The sequence below is a fragment of the Macaca thibetana genome, chromosome X (assembly GCF_024542745.1).
Source record: "Macaca thibetana thibetana isolate TM-01 chromosome X, ASM2454274v1, whole genome shotgun sequence".
Taxonomy (NCBI): Eukaryota; Metazoa; Chordata; class Mammalia; order Primates; family Cercopithecidae; genus Macaca; species Macaca thibetana.
The window spans coordinates 146,989,594-147,007,671 of NC_065598.1; the positions used below are offsets into that span (position 1 = coordinate 146,989,594).

The 18,078-nt window shown below is 37.5% G+C and overlaps 1 protein-coding gene across 2 annotated transcripts in view; it reads right to left on the bottom strand.

The window, feature by feature from the left end:
- Nucleotides 1-18,078, bottom strand: part of GABRA3 (gamma-aminobutyric acid type A receptor subunit alpha3) — a 290,138-nt gene that overhangs the window by 50,003 nt on the left and 222,057 nt on the right. For both annotated transcript variants that reach the window (XM_050775341.1, XM_050775342.1), the window contains exon 6: nt 13,392-13,474. In XM_050775341.1, the coding sequence (XP_050631298.1) occupies nt 13,392-13,474 (83 nt within the window). The remainder of the gene's footprint in view (nt 1-13,391; nt 13,475-18,078) is intronic.

Here is an 18,078-nt window from a genome sequence, read left to right on the forward strand (position 1 = left end):
CTCGGTTATCTAATTGGTTGGTGTACAGTTGCTCATAGTATTTCCATAAAATCCTGCTTATTTCTGTAAGGCAAGCATGATGTGCCTTCTTTCATGCTTATAGTAATGTGATTCTATTCTTTTATTTGCTTTGTCTGTCTGGTGAAAGGTTTATCAGTTTTGCTGATCTTTTCAAATAACTTAGATTTTTTGGTTTTCTTTAATTTTTAAAATTCTTTATTTTATTTATTTGTACTCTAATATTTATTATTTTTTCCTTCTGCTTGCTTTGGATTTAGTTTGGTCTTCTTTTTCTAGTCTCTTAAGGTGGAAGTTCAGGTTATTGATTTTAGATTTCTCTTTTAAATATAGGTTTTACAATGATAAATTTCCCTCTAAGCACTTCTTTAAGCTGATGCATCCCATGAGTTTTGGTATGTTATGTCATCATTTTCATTTGTTTCAAAATATTTTCTAATTCCCCTTGTGATTTTTTATTTGGATCAGTCTATTTAAGAGGAGAATGTGTTGTTTGATCTCAACATATTTGTAAATTTTGGGAATTTCCTTTTCTTACTGATTTCTAATTTTGGGTAAGAAAATGTACTTTGTATGATTTCAATACTTTTAAATCTATTGAGTCTTACTGTATGACCTAATATATGGTCTATCTCAGAAAATGTTCCATGTGCACTTGAGAATAATGTACAGTCTGATGTTGTTTGGTGGAACGCTCTATAGATGTTGGTTATGTCTAGTTGGTTTATAGAATTGTTCAAATCTTGTATTTCTGTGTTGATCTGCCTAGTTGTTCTATCTATGTACTGAAAGTGGAATATTGAAATCTCTAATTATTACTGTTGAATTGTCTTATTTTTCCCTTCAGTTCTATCAGTGTTCCTTCATGTATTTTGGGGCTCTGTGTTTAAGTGTGTATTTCTTTATAATTGTTATTTTTCTTTCTGATGGATTGACCTTTTCATCATGACAAAATCTTCAAGGCTTCTTCAGAGGAGGGAAGAAGAAGATGGGAATAGGGCTCCCTGGTCTTACTGAGAACTAATCATTTTTCTTGAATAACATTCTTCAGAGTGTTAGGAGACTTTTGTTAAATTCCGAAGTTTGGAGAAAGTTTATTTTGACAATGTTTGAAAATTGTCTCCTTGCTTTTATGGAGGAGTGGATTTTAGAAGTTCTAACTCTGTCATTCCAGAATTGCTTCCTCACTAAAGGTTTTCTAAGATTAATTTTAACTGCCCACTTAGGAACTTAAGAATTTAAATCACTCTCCTTCTTGATGTACTTTATTTGGCCTCCAGGACAACACGTTCCGTTTAGATTTTCTCATACGTCACCTGCCTTTGTCTTCACATTTATTAAATTATTCTCTTCTTTCTAGCTTCTAAATGTTACCATGTCTAAAAAGAAAGTCCTTCCTTGATTCTCTTCTTTTCTCTGTATATAGTCATTTCTGTAGTGATCTCATCTAGCTGTATGACTGTAAACATCATCTATGTGGATGACACCTAAATTAAATCTCCAATCCAGATCTCTTTAATGAACACCAAAGTTACATTCCAGATAATCAGCACCCAGGAGTATCATTTGCTTCCCTTTCCAATAACAACCCTCACCAAGGGTAACCACTATCCTGACTAGCGCTTCTCTGTGGAAACTCCTTCCTGACATTGTGTTGAGAAAGATACATATTTTTCTGAATATCAAATCCAGAGAAAAATACTTGAGAAATGAGCAAAAATAGAAAAAAGTATTATAATGATCTTGTAAGAATTAAAGCTTAACAATAGACATAGAGACTTTACTAGTTTGAAGGAATCTATTGATGTTAACTCAAAACCAAGAGCAGGAAACACTGTCACACTGATTTAAAGTTTTGAAATTCTCAGGTGTCAGAACAGAAGTACAAAGGATTAAAGTGGTCACAACCTGATCAGTTGATTTTGTTTATTATAAGTGTGTTAATGGCCCTTTATGCTGCCGATGGTAATTTTTGAATATTTAATATTAGTAAGTGTATATACATAAGTATACTATACACATAGTATTTTATATGTATAGTATACTGCACACACAGTATTCTAAATGCATAAAATACTATACACCATATGCATAGTATACTATACACAAACCCTGAGAGTGTTCTTCTAATAAATAACAAGTTTAAGAAGCAAAATAAATCCTTAAACTGGCAATTTTGATGAGTGATTCTGTGTAGTGCTGTTTACTTTATTAAGAAATTCAAATGTTGTTATTCAAATACTATCAGTTTGCTATCATTTTCCAGTGTCTGAGTAATCTTTCATATACTACCACTCTTTATGAATACTTCTAAAGTTACTATTAATATTTTTATTTATTAAAAGTTAGAGATCCGTATTATGAATAAAGAGCATTAAGAAGTTTGAAAGTGTTCTATGAATAATGACTTTTAACAGCACATATTAGTTTTGCCTGTTTGTGTATATAGTATAAATAGAATCAGACTATGTATATACTTATGTATTTGGCTTTTGCTCAGCATTGTGGCTGTGACCTCATCCATGTTGAGTGTAATATAATTGTCATTGCTGTATAGTATTTCATTGTGTGACTATGCTACAGCTTTTTATTCCATTCTGATGGACATTAAGGGAGTTTCCAGTGGAGTTTATTACAATTAGCTCTGCTATGGACATTCTTAATATGCCTTTTGGTATACATAAACAATGATGCCTGTTTGGAACTATGCTCAGGACTGGAGATGCAAAGTTATATGATATGCACATGTACAGCACTGTTAAATAGCACCAAACAATTTTCAAAAACCTTGGTACAAATTTACATTCTTATCAGTAGTGCATGAGAGTACAGATTTGCTCAACATCCTCACCAAGAAGTGGTATTTTCTGTCTTTTTTATGTTAGTCATTCTAATGGGTGTGTACTGGTAGCCTTTGGATTTTATTTTGCATTTCTCTGCTGACTAATACAATCAGCACTGTGTGTGTGTGTCTGTTTGTGCCTGTGTGCATGTGCATGTGCGTGCCTGCTGTCTGTGTGTGTTTGTGAGCTTGGGAAACTGTTTTAACAATTGCCCATTACAGACTTTGGCCTTTTTTCTTTTTTTCTTTTTTTTAATTTATTTATTATTATTATACTTTAAGTTGTAGGGTACATGTGCATAACGTGCAGGTTTGTTACATATGTATACTTGTGCCATGTTGGTGTGCTGCACCCATCAACTCATCGTTTACAACAGGTATAACTACCAATGCAATCCCTCCCCCCTCCCCCCTCCCCATGATAGGCCCCTGTGTGTGATGTTCCCCTTCCTGAGTCCAAGTGATCTTATTGTTCAGTTCCCACCTATGAGTGAGAACATGCGGTGTTTGGTTTTGTGTTCTTGTGATAGTTTGCTAAGAATGATGGTTTCCAGCTGCATCCATGTCCCTACAAAGGACGCAAACTCATCCTTTTTGATGGCTGCATAGTATTCCATGGTGTACATGTGCCACATTTTCTTAATCCAATCTGTCACTGATGGACATTTGGGTTGATTCCAAGTCTTTGCTATTGTGAATAGTGCCGCAATAAACATACGTGTGATGTGTCTTTATAGCAGCATAATTTATAATCCTTTGGGTATATACCCAGTAATGGGATGGCTGGGTCATATGGTACATCTAGTTCTAGATCCTTGAGGAATCGCCATACTGTTTTCCATAATGGTTGAACTAGTTTACAATCCCACCAACAGTGTAAAAGTGTTCCTATTTCTCCACATCCTCTCCAGCACCTGTTGTTTCCTGACTTTTTAATGATCGCCATTCTAACTGGTGTGAGATGGTATCTCATTGTGCTTTTGATTTGCATTTCTCTGATGGTGAGTGATGATGAGCATTTTTTCATGTGTCTGTTGGCTGTATGAATGTCTTCTTTTGAGAAATGTCTGTTCATATCCTTTGCCCACTTTTTGATGGGGTTGTTTGTTTTTTTCTTGTAAATTTGTTTGAGTTCTTTGTAGGTTCTGGATATTAGCCCTTTGTCAGATGAGTAGATTGCAAAAATGTTCTCCCATTCTGTAGGTTGCCTGTTCACTCTGATGGTAGTTTCTTTTGCTGTGCAGAAGCTCTTTAATTTAATGAGATCCCATTTGTCAATTTTGGCTTTTGCTGCCGTTGCTTTTGGTGTTTTAGACATGAAGTCTTCACCCATGCCTATGTCCTGAATGGTACTACCTAGGTTTTCCTCTAGGATTTTTATGGTATTAGGTCTAACATTTAAGTCTCTAATCCATCTTGAATTAATTTTCATATAAGGAGTAAGGAAAGGATCCAGTTTCAGCTTTCTACTTATGGCTAGCCAATTTTCCCAGCACCATTTATTAAATAGGGAATCCTTTCCCCATTTCTTGTTTCTCTCAGGTTTGTCAAAGATCAGATGGCTGTAGATGTGTGGTATTATTTCTGAGGACTCTGTTCTGTTCCATTGGTCTATATCTCTGTTTTGGTACCAGTACCATGCTGTTTTGGTTACTGTAGCCTTGTAGTATAGTTTGAAGTCAGGTAGCGTGATGCCTCCAGCTTTGTTCTTTTGACTTAGGATTGTCTTGGAGATGCGGGCTCTTTTTTGGTTCCATATGAACTTTAAAGCAGTTTTTTCCAATTCTGTGAAGAAACTCATTGGTAGCTTGATGGGGATGGCATTGAATCTGTCAATTACCTTGGGCAGTATGGCCATTTTCACGATATTGATTCTTCCTATCCATGAGCATGGTATGTTCTTCCATTTGTTTGTGTCCTCTTTTATTTCACTGAGCAGTGGTTTGTAGTTCTCCTTGAAGAGGTCCTTTACATCCCTTGTAAGTTGGATTCCTAGGTATTTTATTCTCTTTGAAGCAACTGTGAATGGAAGTTCATTCCTGATTTGGCTCTCTGTTTGTCTGTTACTGGTGTATAAGAATGCTTGTGATTTTTGCACATTAATTTTGTATCCTGAGACTTTGCTGAAGTTGCTTATCAGCTTAAGGAGATTTTGGGCTGAGACAATGGGGTTTTCTAAATATACAATCATGTCATCTGCAAACAGGGACAGTTTGACTTCTTCTTTTCCTAACTGAATACCCTTGATTTCTTTCTCTTGCCTAATTGCCCTAGCCAGAACTTCCAACACTATGTTGAATAGGAGTGGTGAGAGAGGGCATCCCTGTCTTCTGCCAGTTTTCAAAGGGAATTTTTCCAGTTTTTGCCCATTCAGTATGATATTTGCTGTGGGTTTGTCATAAATAGCTGTTATTATTTTGAGGTACGTTCCATCAATACCGAATTTATTGAGCGTTTTTTAGCATGAAGGGCTGTTGAATTTTCTCAAAAGCCTTTTCTGCATCTATTGAGATAATCATGTGGTTCTTGTCTTTGGTTCTGTTTATATGCTGGATTATGTTTATTGATTTGCGAATGTTGAACCAGCCTTGCATCCCAGGGATGAAGCCCACTTGATCATGGTGGATAAGCTTTTTGATGTGTTGCTGAATCCGGTTTGCCAGTATTTTATTGAGGATTTTTGCATCGATGTTCATCAGGGATATTGGTCTAAAATTCTCTTTTTTTGTTGTGTCTCTGCCAGGCTTTGGTATCAGGATGATGTTGGCCTCATAAAATGAGTTAGGGAGGATTCCCTCTTTTTCTATTGATTGGAATAGTTTCAGAAGGAATGGTACCAACTCCTCCTTGTACCTCTGGTAGAATTCAGCTGTGAATCCATCTGGTCCTGGACTTTTTTTGGTTGGTAGGCTATTAATTATTGCCTCAATTTCAGAGCCTGCTATTGGTCTATTCAGGGATTCAACTTCTTCCTGGTTTAGTCTTGGAAGAGTGTAAGTGTCCAGGAAATTATCCATTTCTTCTAGATTTTCCAGTTTATTTGCGTAGAGGTGCTTATAGTATTCTCTGATGGTAGTTTGTATTTCTGTGGGGTTGGTGGTGATATCCCCTTTATCATTTTTAATTGCGTCGATTTGATTCTTCTCTCTTTTCTTCTTTATTAGTCTTGCTAGTGGTCTGTCAATTTTGTTAATCTTTTCAAAAAACCAACTCCTGGATTCATTGATTTTTTGGAGAGTTTTTTGTGTCTCTAACTCCTTCAGTTCTGCTCTCATCTTAGTTATTTCTAGCCTTCTGCTAGCTTTCGAATGTGTTTGCTCTTGCTTCTCTAGTTCTTTTAATTGTGATGTTAGAGTGTCAATTTTAGATCTTTCCTGCTTTCTCTTGTGGGCATTTAGTGCTATAAATTTCCCTCTACACACTGCTTTAAATGTGTCCCAGAGATTTTGGTATGTTGTATCTTTGTTCTCATTGGTTTCAAAGAACATCTTTTTTTCTGCCTTCATTTCGTTATGTACCCAGTAGTCATTCAGGAGCAGGTTGTTCAGTTTCCATGTAGTTGAGCGGTTTTGATTGAGTTTCTTAGTCCTGAGTTCTAGTTTGATTGCACTGTGGTCTGAGAGACAGTTTGTTATAATTTCTGCTCTTGTACATTTGCTGAGGAGTGCTTTACTTCCAATTATGTGGTCGATTTTGGAGTAAGTACGATGTGGTGCTGAGAAGAATGTATATTCTGTTGATTTGGGGTGGAGAGTTCTATAGATGTCTATTAGGTCTGCTTGCTGCAGAGATGAGTTCAATTCCTGGATATCCTTGTTAACTTTCTGTCTCGTTGATCTGTCTAATGTTGACAGTGGAGTGTTGAAGTCTCCCATTATTATTGTATGGGAGTCTAAGTCTCTTTGTAAGTCTCTAAGGACTTGCTTTATGAATCTGGGTGCTCCTGTATTGGGTGCATATATATTTAGGATAGTTAGCTCTTCCTGTTGAATTGATCCCTTTACCATTATGTAATGGCCTTCTTTGTCTCTTTTGATCTTTGATGGTTTAAAGTCTGTTTTATCAGAGACTAGTATTGCAACCCCCGCTTTTTTTTTGTTCTCCATTTGCTTGGTAAATCTTCCTCCATCCCTTTATTTTGAGCCTATGTATGTCTCTGCGTGTGAGATGGGTCTCCTGAATACAGCAGACTGATGGGTCTTGACTCTTTATCCAGTTTGCCAGTCTGTGTCTTTTAATTGGAGCATTTAGTCCATTTACATTTAAGGTTAAGATTGTTATGTGTGAACTTGATCCTGCCATTATGATATTAACTGGTTATTTTGCTCGTTAGTTGATGCAGTTTCTTCCTAGCCTCGATGGTCTTTACATTTTGGCATGTTTTTGCAATGGCTGGTACCGGTTGTTCCTTTCCATGTTTAGTGCTTCCTTCAGGGTCTCTTGTAAGGCAGGCCTAGTGGTGACAAGATCTCTAAGCATTTGCTTATCTGTAAAGGATTTTATTTCTCCTTCACTTATGAAACTTAGTTTGGCTGGATATGAAATTCTGGGTTTAAAATTCTTTTCTTTAAGAATGTTGAATATTGGCCCCCACTCTCTTCTGGCTTGGAGAGTTTCTGCCGAGAGATCTGCTGTTAGTCTGATGGGCTTCCCTTTGTGGGTAACCCGACCTTTCTCTCTGGCTGCCCTTAAGATTTTTTCCTTCATTTCAACTTTGGTGAATCTGGCAATTATGTGTCTTGGAGTTGCTCTTCTCAAGGAGTATCTTTGTGGCGTTCTCTGTATTTCCTGGATTTGAATGTTGGCCTGCCCTACTAGGTTGGGGAAGTTCTCCTGGATGATATCCTGAAGAGTGTTTTCCAACTTGGTTCCATTTTCCCCCTCACTTTCAGGCACCCCAATCAGACGTAGATTTGGTCTTTTTACATAATCCCATACTTCTTGCAGGCTTTGTTCATTTCTTTTTCTTCTTTTTTCTTTTGGTTTCTCTTCTCGCTTCATTTCATTCATTTGATCCTCAATCGCAGATACTCTTTCTTCCAGTAAGAAAGAGTATCTTGATCGAGTCGGTTACTGAAGCTTGTGCATTTGTCACGTATTTCTCGTGTCATGGTTTTCATCTCTTTCATTTCGTTTATGACCTTCTCTGCATTAATTACTCTAGCCATCAATTCTTCCACTTTTTTTTCAAGATTTTTAGTTTCTTTGCGCTGGGTACGTAATTCCTCCTTTAGCTCTGAGAAATTTGATGGACTGAAGCCTTCTTCTCTCATCTCGTCAAAGTCATTCTCCGTCCAGCTTTGATCCATTGCTGGCGATGAGCTGCGCTCCTTTGCCGGGGGAGATGCGCTCTTATTTTTGGAATTTCCAGCTTTTCTGCCTTGCTTTTTCCCCATCTTTGTGGTTTTATCTGCCTCTGGTCTTTGATGATGGTGATGTACTGATGGGGTTTTGGTGTAGGTGTCCTTCCTGTTTGATAGTTTTCCTTCTAACAGTCAGGACCCTCAGCTGTAGGTCTGTTGGAGATTGCTTGAGGTCCACTCCAGACCCTGTTTGCCTGGGTATCAGCAGCAGAGGCTGCAGAAGATAGAATATTTCTGAACAGCGAGTGTACCTGTCTGATTCTTGCTTTGGAAGCTTCCTCTCAGGGGTGTACTCCACCCTGTGAGGTGTGGGGTGTCAGACTGCCCCTAGTGGGGGATGTCTCCCAGTTAGGCTACTCAGGGGTCAGGGACCCACTTGAGCAGGGAGTCTGTCCCTTCTCAGATCTCAACCTCCGTGTTGGGAGATCCACTGCTCTCTTCAAAGCTGTCAGACAGAGTTGTTTGCGTCTGCAGAGGTTTCGGCTGTGTTTGTTATTGCCCTGTCCCCAGAGGTGGAGTCTACAGAGACAGGCAGGTTTCCTTGAGCTGCTGTGAGCTCCACCCACTTCGAGCTTCCCAGCAGCTTTGTTTACCTACTTAAGCCTCAGCAATGGCGGGCGCCCCTCCCCCAGCCTCGCTGCTGCCTTGCCGGTAGATCACAGACTGCTGTGCTAGCAATGAGGGAGGCTCCGTGGGTGTGGGACCCTCCCGGGACTTTGGCCTTTTTTCTATCAAGGTTTCAGATACTTTTTATATAGATTTGTAGGATGCCTTATGCTTTTGAGTCCTTTGTTATGCATATGCAACGCAAATACTTTCTCCCTCTCTGTGGCTTCTACTCACTCCCTTAATGATCTTCTAATAAAGAAAATTTCTTAATTTTTAATATATTTTAAGTCATTCTATTTTACCTTTATGGATAATGATAATCTATGTCCTGTGTAAGCAACCTCTACCTTTTCCAAGATCATGGAGACATTCTCTTATGCTTTCTTCTATTAATAAAAGCTGGATTGTTTTACCTTTCACTCTTTCACATTTAGATCTGCAAACCATCTGGAATTTATTTTTGCTTATCATGTGACATAGGAGTCAAGATGAATCTCTCTCTCTCTCTCTGTCTCTCTCTCTCTCTCTCTCGTTCTCTCATTCTCTCTCTTCTATTCTGTTCCATGAGTATATTTGTCTACTTTGCAGCAATAATACCTTTTCTAAATTACTGTAACTTCAAAATACCTCTAGATATCTGATATCAGATTAGATTTTAATGTAAATTTCCCAGCTTTATTATTCTTTAAGATCACCTTAACTATTCTTGTTACTTTAAATATTTCCATATAAACTTTAGAATAAGAAAATTTTTCATTCTATTTATGCTGCTTCATGTTTATATGATTTCTTGAGTATTAGGGCTGATAATTTTCATCAGTTTTAAAGTGTTTGGCCTTTACTTAATTATTGCTTTTGCTCCTTTATCTGCCTGTTTATCCTCTGCAAATTACACATTGTAATTTCTTTTATTAACTTTTATTTTAAGTTCAGGGGTACATATGCAGGATGTGCAGATTTGTTACATACGTAAACCTGTGTCATGGGGGTTTGCTGTACAGATTATTTCGTCACCCAGGTAATTAAGACTAGTACCCATTAGTTATTTTTCCTGATCCTCTCTCTCCTCCCACCCTCCAAAAAGCTCCAGTGTGTGTTGTTCCCCTCTGTGTGTCCATGTGTTCTCATCATTTAGCTCCTACTTATAAGTGAGAACTTGCGGTATTTGGTTTTCTGTTCCTGTGTTAGCTTGCTAAGGATAATGGCCTCCAGCTCCAAGCATGTCCCTGCGAAGGACAAGATCTCATTCTTTTTTGGTGGCTGCAGAGTATTCCATGGTGTATATGTACTATATTTTCTTTATCCAGTCTATTATTGATGGGCATTTAGGTTGATTCTATGCTTTTGCTATTGTGAGTAGTGCTGTGATGAACATACATGTGCATGCGTCTTTATAATAGGATGATTTATATTCCCTTACTGTGACCCACATGCTTTTTACTTGTTTCTGTATTTATCTTTCTATCCTTCAGTTCTGCTTTTTTTCTATTTATCAGTTTTTCAGTCATCTGATGCTGCCTTCTGCTTGTCAAATCTATCCATTGAATTCTGAATTTTAGATATTGTACTTCTCTGTAATTCTAATTTATTCTTCTTTATAGGTTCCAATTTTCTGTTAAAATTATACAGGTATTTGACCTGCTTTAGTAATCATTTCCCTTTTTTCTTGAATATATTAGCCATAGCTTTCTAAAGTCCTTATCTACAAACTCTGACATCTAAATCACCTGTAGGTCTGTTTATATATTTTGGTTTTTGGCTTTGGTTTTAAAACTTGGTTTTAGGTCTCATGGTCCTGCCTTTCATATGACTATTGATTTTTCATTGAATTCCATACATTGTGTATAAAATTGTAGTATTTTCAAAGAGAAGTCTCTTTTCCACCATAGAGGCTTCATTATTTACTTAGCTATACAGATAGTATGGGAGAATTATTACCTTAATCTCATAACGGACTTGTGCTGGATTATAGTTTTTACTAAATCTAGTCTGTCTTTGCTATTGCCTTGTTCCTAGGATATAGCTCTCTAGGATTTTAAACTAGTAGTTTAGCATGGCTTCTTTTTTTTAGTATTGGAAGACTGCAGAAAAGGAAGCTCTCCTTTTCAACGTTTTTCGTATTAGCTTTTGTCCTCATGCTCCGTGCAAATTCAAAATTCACCAATTATATTGAGAGGGAGATCAGCCATTAATTTGACATGTTTCAGATATTTCCTTTGTGTCACCCTAGCCCTGTGTGATCATCAAATCATTGCTGTTTCTTCTCATCCACCAGTATGAGCCCTATGCCCGGTAAGCTGCTATCCAAGGCCAGAATTGGCAAATGCTCCCAGAGATGAAAAAGTTGTAGGTTACAACTTCATCTATGAGAGGCTCTCCCCTATCTCCAGAATTTTAGGCACTTCAAGCTTCACTGAGCTTTACGGTTTTATGGTTCTAGGTTTTATAGTTGTTAATGAAGGGAACACTGTTCACCAATAAACAACTCTGTCCTACCCAGAAATATTGTAGTCACCTCCTACCTGGGCTCCACATGGTTTGATCCCTCTTCTACTTACATCATTTAAAAATTTTCGGGAGGCCGAGACGGGCGGATCACGACATCAGGAGATCGAGACCATCCTGGCTAACACGGTGAAACCCCGTCTCCACTAAAAAATACAAAAAACTAGCCAGGCGAGGTGGCGGGCGCCTGTAGTCCCAGCTACTGGGGAGGCTGAGGCGGGAGAATGCCATAAACCTGGGAGGCGGAACTTGCAGTGAGCTGAGATCTGGCCACTGCACTCCAGCCTGGGCGACAGAGCAAGACTCCGTCTCAAAAAAAGAAAAAAAAAATTTCCTAGTAATTATTTTAAGACATAAGTCAGATAATGCCATTCTTTTGTCTAAAATATTCTAATTGTTCTTCATTTTTCCTTAGAATATAATTCAAAGCCCTTTAATGGCCTATAAGACTTCAGATTACCTGCCCCCCACTTTGGTCTCATCCTCTTTTCCTGCTCTCCCCTTCCTGACTTTGGCCAGCCACACTGGCTGAACAAGTCATCCACTTTTCTGACATAAGGTATTTTTCCTGGTTGTTCCTTCTACTCAGAGCACTATATATACACATATATACACACACACATATATATACACATATATATGTACATATAGATACACATATATATGTACATATAGATACACATATATATGTACATATAGATACACACATATATGTACATATAGATACACACATATATGTACATATAGATACACATATATATGTACATATAGATACACATATATGTACATATAGATACACATATATGTACATATAGATACACATATATATGTACATATATATACATATATACACATATATACATATATACCTATGCATTGATAAGCTTTCTATTTTCTTAATATTTCTGCTTGAATGTTACTTTTAAAAAATTAGGGTGACACTAATCACCGTATTTTCAATTTCATGGTAACACAAATCTTCCACCTAGGAATGAATGTTTCCCCTAATTCTGCAGTACTTTTATGTTTTCCCATGTTGCTTCTCACATTAAAACATGCTTTATGCTTTACCCTTTAATCCATTATTTTATCTTTCACTATCACTCTTCTCTATATAATATAAGCTCCACAAGGGCAAGGGTTTTGTTTTATTCGTGGATGCATTCCAAGCTCCTAGAATAGAACCTAGCACACAGAAGATAGTCTATAAAGATTTGAATAACTAATGATTGAGCAAACATGTTGAACTTAATTATTTGGGTCTTTTCAAATGCACTTTCTGTTTCAAAACACAGCTAAATTTAATTTTGACGTGATCAACACAGATTTTGATATATTACTCTGATGACTCTGTGCAGCACACCAACATGGCACAAGTATACATATGTAACAAACCTGCACGTTATGCACATGTACCCTACAACTTAAAGTACAATAATAATAAATAAATTTAAAAAAAAAACTCACTCAAATTCTATGCAATGTTGATTTTTCTAATTCATTTGAAAATGGACCATATATTTACTACTTTCTCTGTAAAATTTACAGCTACTGGAAAAGGTAATACTTTCAAAAGTGAGCAAATCTTCAGAGTCTCTTCCCGCCTATCATACACTGTTAAGAATTGGATAGAAGTATATGAAGATGCAGGTAGAATATGCACTTCAAAAAATATAACCACATTCTGTTTGACATATCTTGTCCTTAGGTAGCTGTGACTATATTTTATATCACTTCTGTCTTGCTCTCTCCTTTGGGCAATTTAGGAAACAGACATTAATGTTTCAATCTAGTGGCAGAGAAATTAGTCTGAAATGGTAAAATAAAGTTTGCTTCTTAGAAAGAAAACTCTTGTTAAAGGCTTAGTCTCCTCCTCCCGATTACTTAGTACTACTCAACCCCACTCTCTGACCCACCCCAATATCAGCCCGGATTAAAAGCCTCAGCTTTAGAAACTTGTAGCGGACAGAATAGACTATGTTACGTTTCTTTTGGAAGATCAGGCAAAAAAAAAAAAAAAAAACAAAAGAGAGAGAGAGAAAAAAAATACATACAGCTTCCAAACTTCAGTGGGCAGGCATGTACATCCATGGGAAAATCTTCCAAATGCATGGGACACTCGGCATGAATTGTTAACCTAAAAGAAGGGCAAACAGAAAATGAAATTAAGCTAAAATAAATGTTATTAAACACAGGGTTGTATTCTCACTCAGCAGCAATGGAGTGTTCCTAAGAATAACGAGATTTTTGTTTGTTTAGGTTCACTGAGATTCAAGTCTTTATGAACACAAAGGATGGATAAAATGAACTAGATAGCCTCTCAAAGAGGCATTAAGTATTCATATTTTTGGATCATATCTGAATCCCATCCTGTCACCTTTGAAAAACAGATATATCTTTTCTACCCTAACTGTATTTCCTTAGACACCCCCCAAGAAGCCTGGAAACACCAGGTTCTGACTCATTCACTCCTGATCGCAGTTTAATTATTTCTGAAATATTTCTTCTCAGCAGGCTATTCTGTGAGTTAACCAATTTAAAGATTGCACTGAAGAGAAGAGGTATGTAGAAAGAATATCTTTACCCTGATCATTAACAGACGAAAAAGATAATTCTGCTGCTCACAGGAACACACACACACACATACACCACACACACATGCACACACACACACACGAAAACTGACCACTCCAGGAAAAAATACAAAGGTGATGGAGGACATCAGAAACCTCAGAGGTCAAGTCTAAAGAGCTCATACTCTGTTAACAGAGGCAACATTTGGAAAAGATGCTGGAAGGATTGCTCGGTGGAAATCTGAATGGTATATGACATGTTTACATACTCACTCCCCTGCAATAGTCTCCCTGAATAGTCTATTTCAAGGTTTTCCCTTCTGATTTTTTAATTTTTTTTCAAGACTTAACTTTCCTTGGGCTAGATAGTAGCCTCCTATGTAGAAATGGGGCTCACGCAGCAAAAATTTAGAGTTGCTTGGAAGCTAGCTCTCATGAGCTACTTCTAACTAGCTGTTATACTTACTGGTTATATTGGACTCAACCCCCACCATCCTTTTGGAGTTCTAATAAGTTGAGAAACTGATTATCAATTATAATGTCACCCATTCCCCCAATGGCTTCTTCCCTTAGATAGGTACTCCTGCTGATAATTTTCAGGGCCCAAGTACTCCTTAGGACCAGAAATAAAACATCTTGCCTAATAAAACATCAATATATGAGACTGAAAAGAATACGCCTCACTTCTATGCAATTACCAAAGAAGCCTGTAGGGAAGTGTTTTGTTGAGGCAACAAGTAAAGAAGTGCCTGAAAGGGATCCCATGTGTGGGGTCTCCATTTCTCACTCTTCACATCACAGTGCTACTGTAACAGTGTTAGGAAGCAAGATCTTAACAAGATATCCACAGGCTATTGCTGCTTAACATGATTTTTCTTTGGTTAATGAGAGTGAGATACCAGGAGATATGTCTTGTCAAATTACAGACATCCATGTGTCTATGAAGGCATAGAACGTTCAATGTATAATTGTTATCATTATGATGATCATTGATAATAACCTATGAGATGCTCACAGCATGTTACAACTTCTAAAGAACATTCCCATCAGTAATTCCACTCAGGCCTACCATAACATTTGTGATGTAAGGACCCTGGTTGCCTGGAACTAAGTATTCTATTTACCTCATTTGCTCTCCATAGTGACCCTGTGAGGGACATATTGCAGACATTATTATCATCTTTATTTCATAAATAAGAATTCATGGTGTTAAATTGAGTTTCTCAAGTCACACAACCTGGTGAGCTGCAGTGCAATCTGGTGTTCTTTCTACACTAACAATTTTCCATTCATCTGAGGGTAACGGTCTCCTCAGGCCCTCAGTAATCTTTAAGTCATATGAGAGATGCTCTAGTTATCTTTGGTTATCTTTGAGCAAGTATGTTCTATATATAAGGTAGTCATGGGAAGATACTAAGAAAAGAAGGAAGAACCAGGGGCATGAGCCACAGTTGTTGCCCTCATAGTGACCACTGCTATAGGAAGAGAAAGCTAACCCTCACATATGCAGTTAACCATTGACACAGGGCAGGAGTTGAGTACATTAGCCCGAATACAGTCAGAATGCTTTCTATTGCAGAAAAAACTTGAAGGGATATTGAACATCGTAGCTATGGGAAGGGAGATAAGGAGGGTAAGAAGGTCAGACAGTGTTGACATGTTTAAGAATCAATGAAAAGAGCATAACATAATTTGGTTTGTGAAGTACCTTGCACCTACAAACATTTGCTTTTTCTCTCTCCTCTGTGCTTAGGTGGGTTGAGGAAGAAGTGGATGGGAATAAAGATAGAAAAGTTTTAAATCAGTTTTGCCCCTAATCAGAAATCACTGCCTTTGCATCCTGCTTTGATAGTCTATTTGTTGTGGTCTTATTCTCCACGTCCCCAGAACTGCTGGCTAGACATAAAGTAATTTCCCCTTGGCATTACTCGTAAGAGGCAGTGTCTTGGAAATAATAATATAAGTGGAGAAAAGGAACACAATTTTCTTTATTAAACTCTCATGGAATCTTTTCAGTATCCAACACAAGGAGCATGTTTTTCAGTGAAATACATTTCTCTTGTGTCTGGTTCTTTGAGTCATGAAACCCCTTTTGTGCCTTAAGAATAAGGTCAGACTGGTGGAGTATTGCAGGCTAGCTTCAGAGTTCAGCTTTTGTCCCAGACACATCGGAAATTTTGTAAATATCCAAGGCAACTTTAGTTCCCTCACTTTTAAAAAGGAATAGAGACAATATCCTCTTCCCCTACATAACCCATCTATCCATTCAACATTTATCCATTTAACAATATCAGGGATTTATAGGGTGGTGGGAGGCACAAATTAGAAAAAAAGAAATCAAAAGCTTTATCTACTCCAGAGGATTATCACTATCATCATTATTATCTTTACTATATATAGAAAATAATTTCAAAGAGAAAGCTGGGGCAGAATCAGAGCCTTTAAGTGACATGGTTGCCTCTGACTTCAGATCAGCAAAATAAACAAGCCCTGTAAACATTTCATGTCCTCTCTCCTTTTCCAACCTTTCTCCCTCTTCATGGATTCGTTTGTGAAGCTCTACTAAATCTGGTTGTATTTTTGCTAGCAGTTTTCAGTGAGCTTTTCAAAAAAGGTCAGAATCCCCTGAAAATGTGGCATTCAGATCACAGAACTATAGTCGTAATACAGGGGTTGGCCTGCTTTGCTTTTTATGCGAAGACCAGATACAAAGTAAGAGGCAATCCAGGAAGCCCCTTCTTTGGGAGACGAGGATACAAATGAAGATCTGACGACATTTTTAGTCCTTCACCTGCACCCTTCTCCCCCACATACATACTTCAGTTGTTACCCTCATTTTACCATGCTTTGCCAATCCTGACTCTCTTTTCACCTCCCCCCTCCACCTTTGCTGCAAAACAGTTGCTTTTAATCCCATCACACTAAGTTAAAGTTACATTGTTGCAACAGCCTCCTAGGTTGTCTCTGCTTTTCCCCTTCCCTCTTAGAGTATATTCTATATAACAGCCTTCCAGTGTTTGCCGACCTATTACAGAGTAAAAACCAAAGTCCTTATCAAAGCTTACAGTGTCTGATATAATCTTGTCTTCCACCCTCCCCTTCACTCTGCTTCAGCTCTGTCAACATGCCTGTCTCTCTTACATCATGGCCTTTCCACTCACTATGCTCTCTGCCTAGGATGTTCTTCTTTTGAATACCTGGATAATTGATTTCTGCATTTCTTTCAAGTTTTGCTTAATTAGCATTTTCTAAATGGGGCTTACTCTGATCTCCACTGAGTTTACTACCTTCCCTATAGGTAGTAAACCTCATCATGCTTTCTTTTTTCATAACCCCTAAAATACAATGCACCTTCTAATTTATGTTTTCTATTTATCATCTATTTTCTTTCCTTCCTTTCTATAAGGTTATGGATTTTTAATCTTATTTTTTCTTTAATGTGTGCTAACATCCTAGTTAAGTATCTAGCACATTGTAGGTATTCAATGAATATCAACTCAATGAATGATTTACTGAGTGACTTTTCTTTCCTAAAGTCACACATTTCTCTTGGAGTCTGCAGAGAGGAGGTGTAGGCTGGGCAAGATAAGGTTTAAGTATTGCTAGGGTTCTAGGCAAAATCATGTCTTAATATGATTCATTAATAGCATCATATCTCAATTTATTCACTTCAATGGGCATATAGTTTACTTCCTAGAATTTCAGAGCTACAAGAGCCTTATAGAAAGCATCTAGTTTTATCCCCTTATATATTTATGTATGAGAAAGCAGAAGGAACATGTCTTGCCCCAAATCACTCAACATAGTCTGGGAGCTGACTAAAAGTTTCCTGATTCACTGGTGTAGTCAACAAAAGATCCCCAGTGGATGCCCAAAACCACAGATAGTATTGAACTCTCTATATACTATATTTTTGCTTATATATACATACATATGATAAAGTTTAATTTATTTATAAGTTAGGCACAATACTCTTGCACTTTGGGACCATTAATTAGTAAAATAAGGGTCCCTTGAACACAAGCAGTATGACAATGACACAGTCGATTTGATAACTAAGACAGCTACTAAGTGACTAATGAGCAGGTAGCATCTACTGAACAAAGGGAGGATTCACATCTCAGGTGGGGCAGAGCAGGATAGCCGAGATTTTATCACACTACTCAGA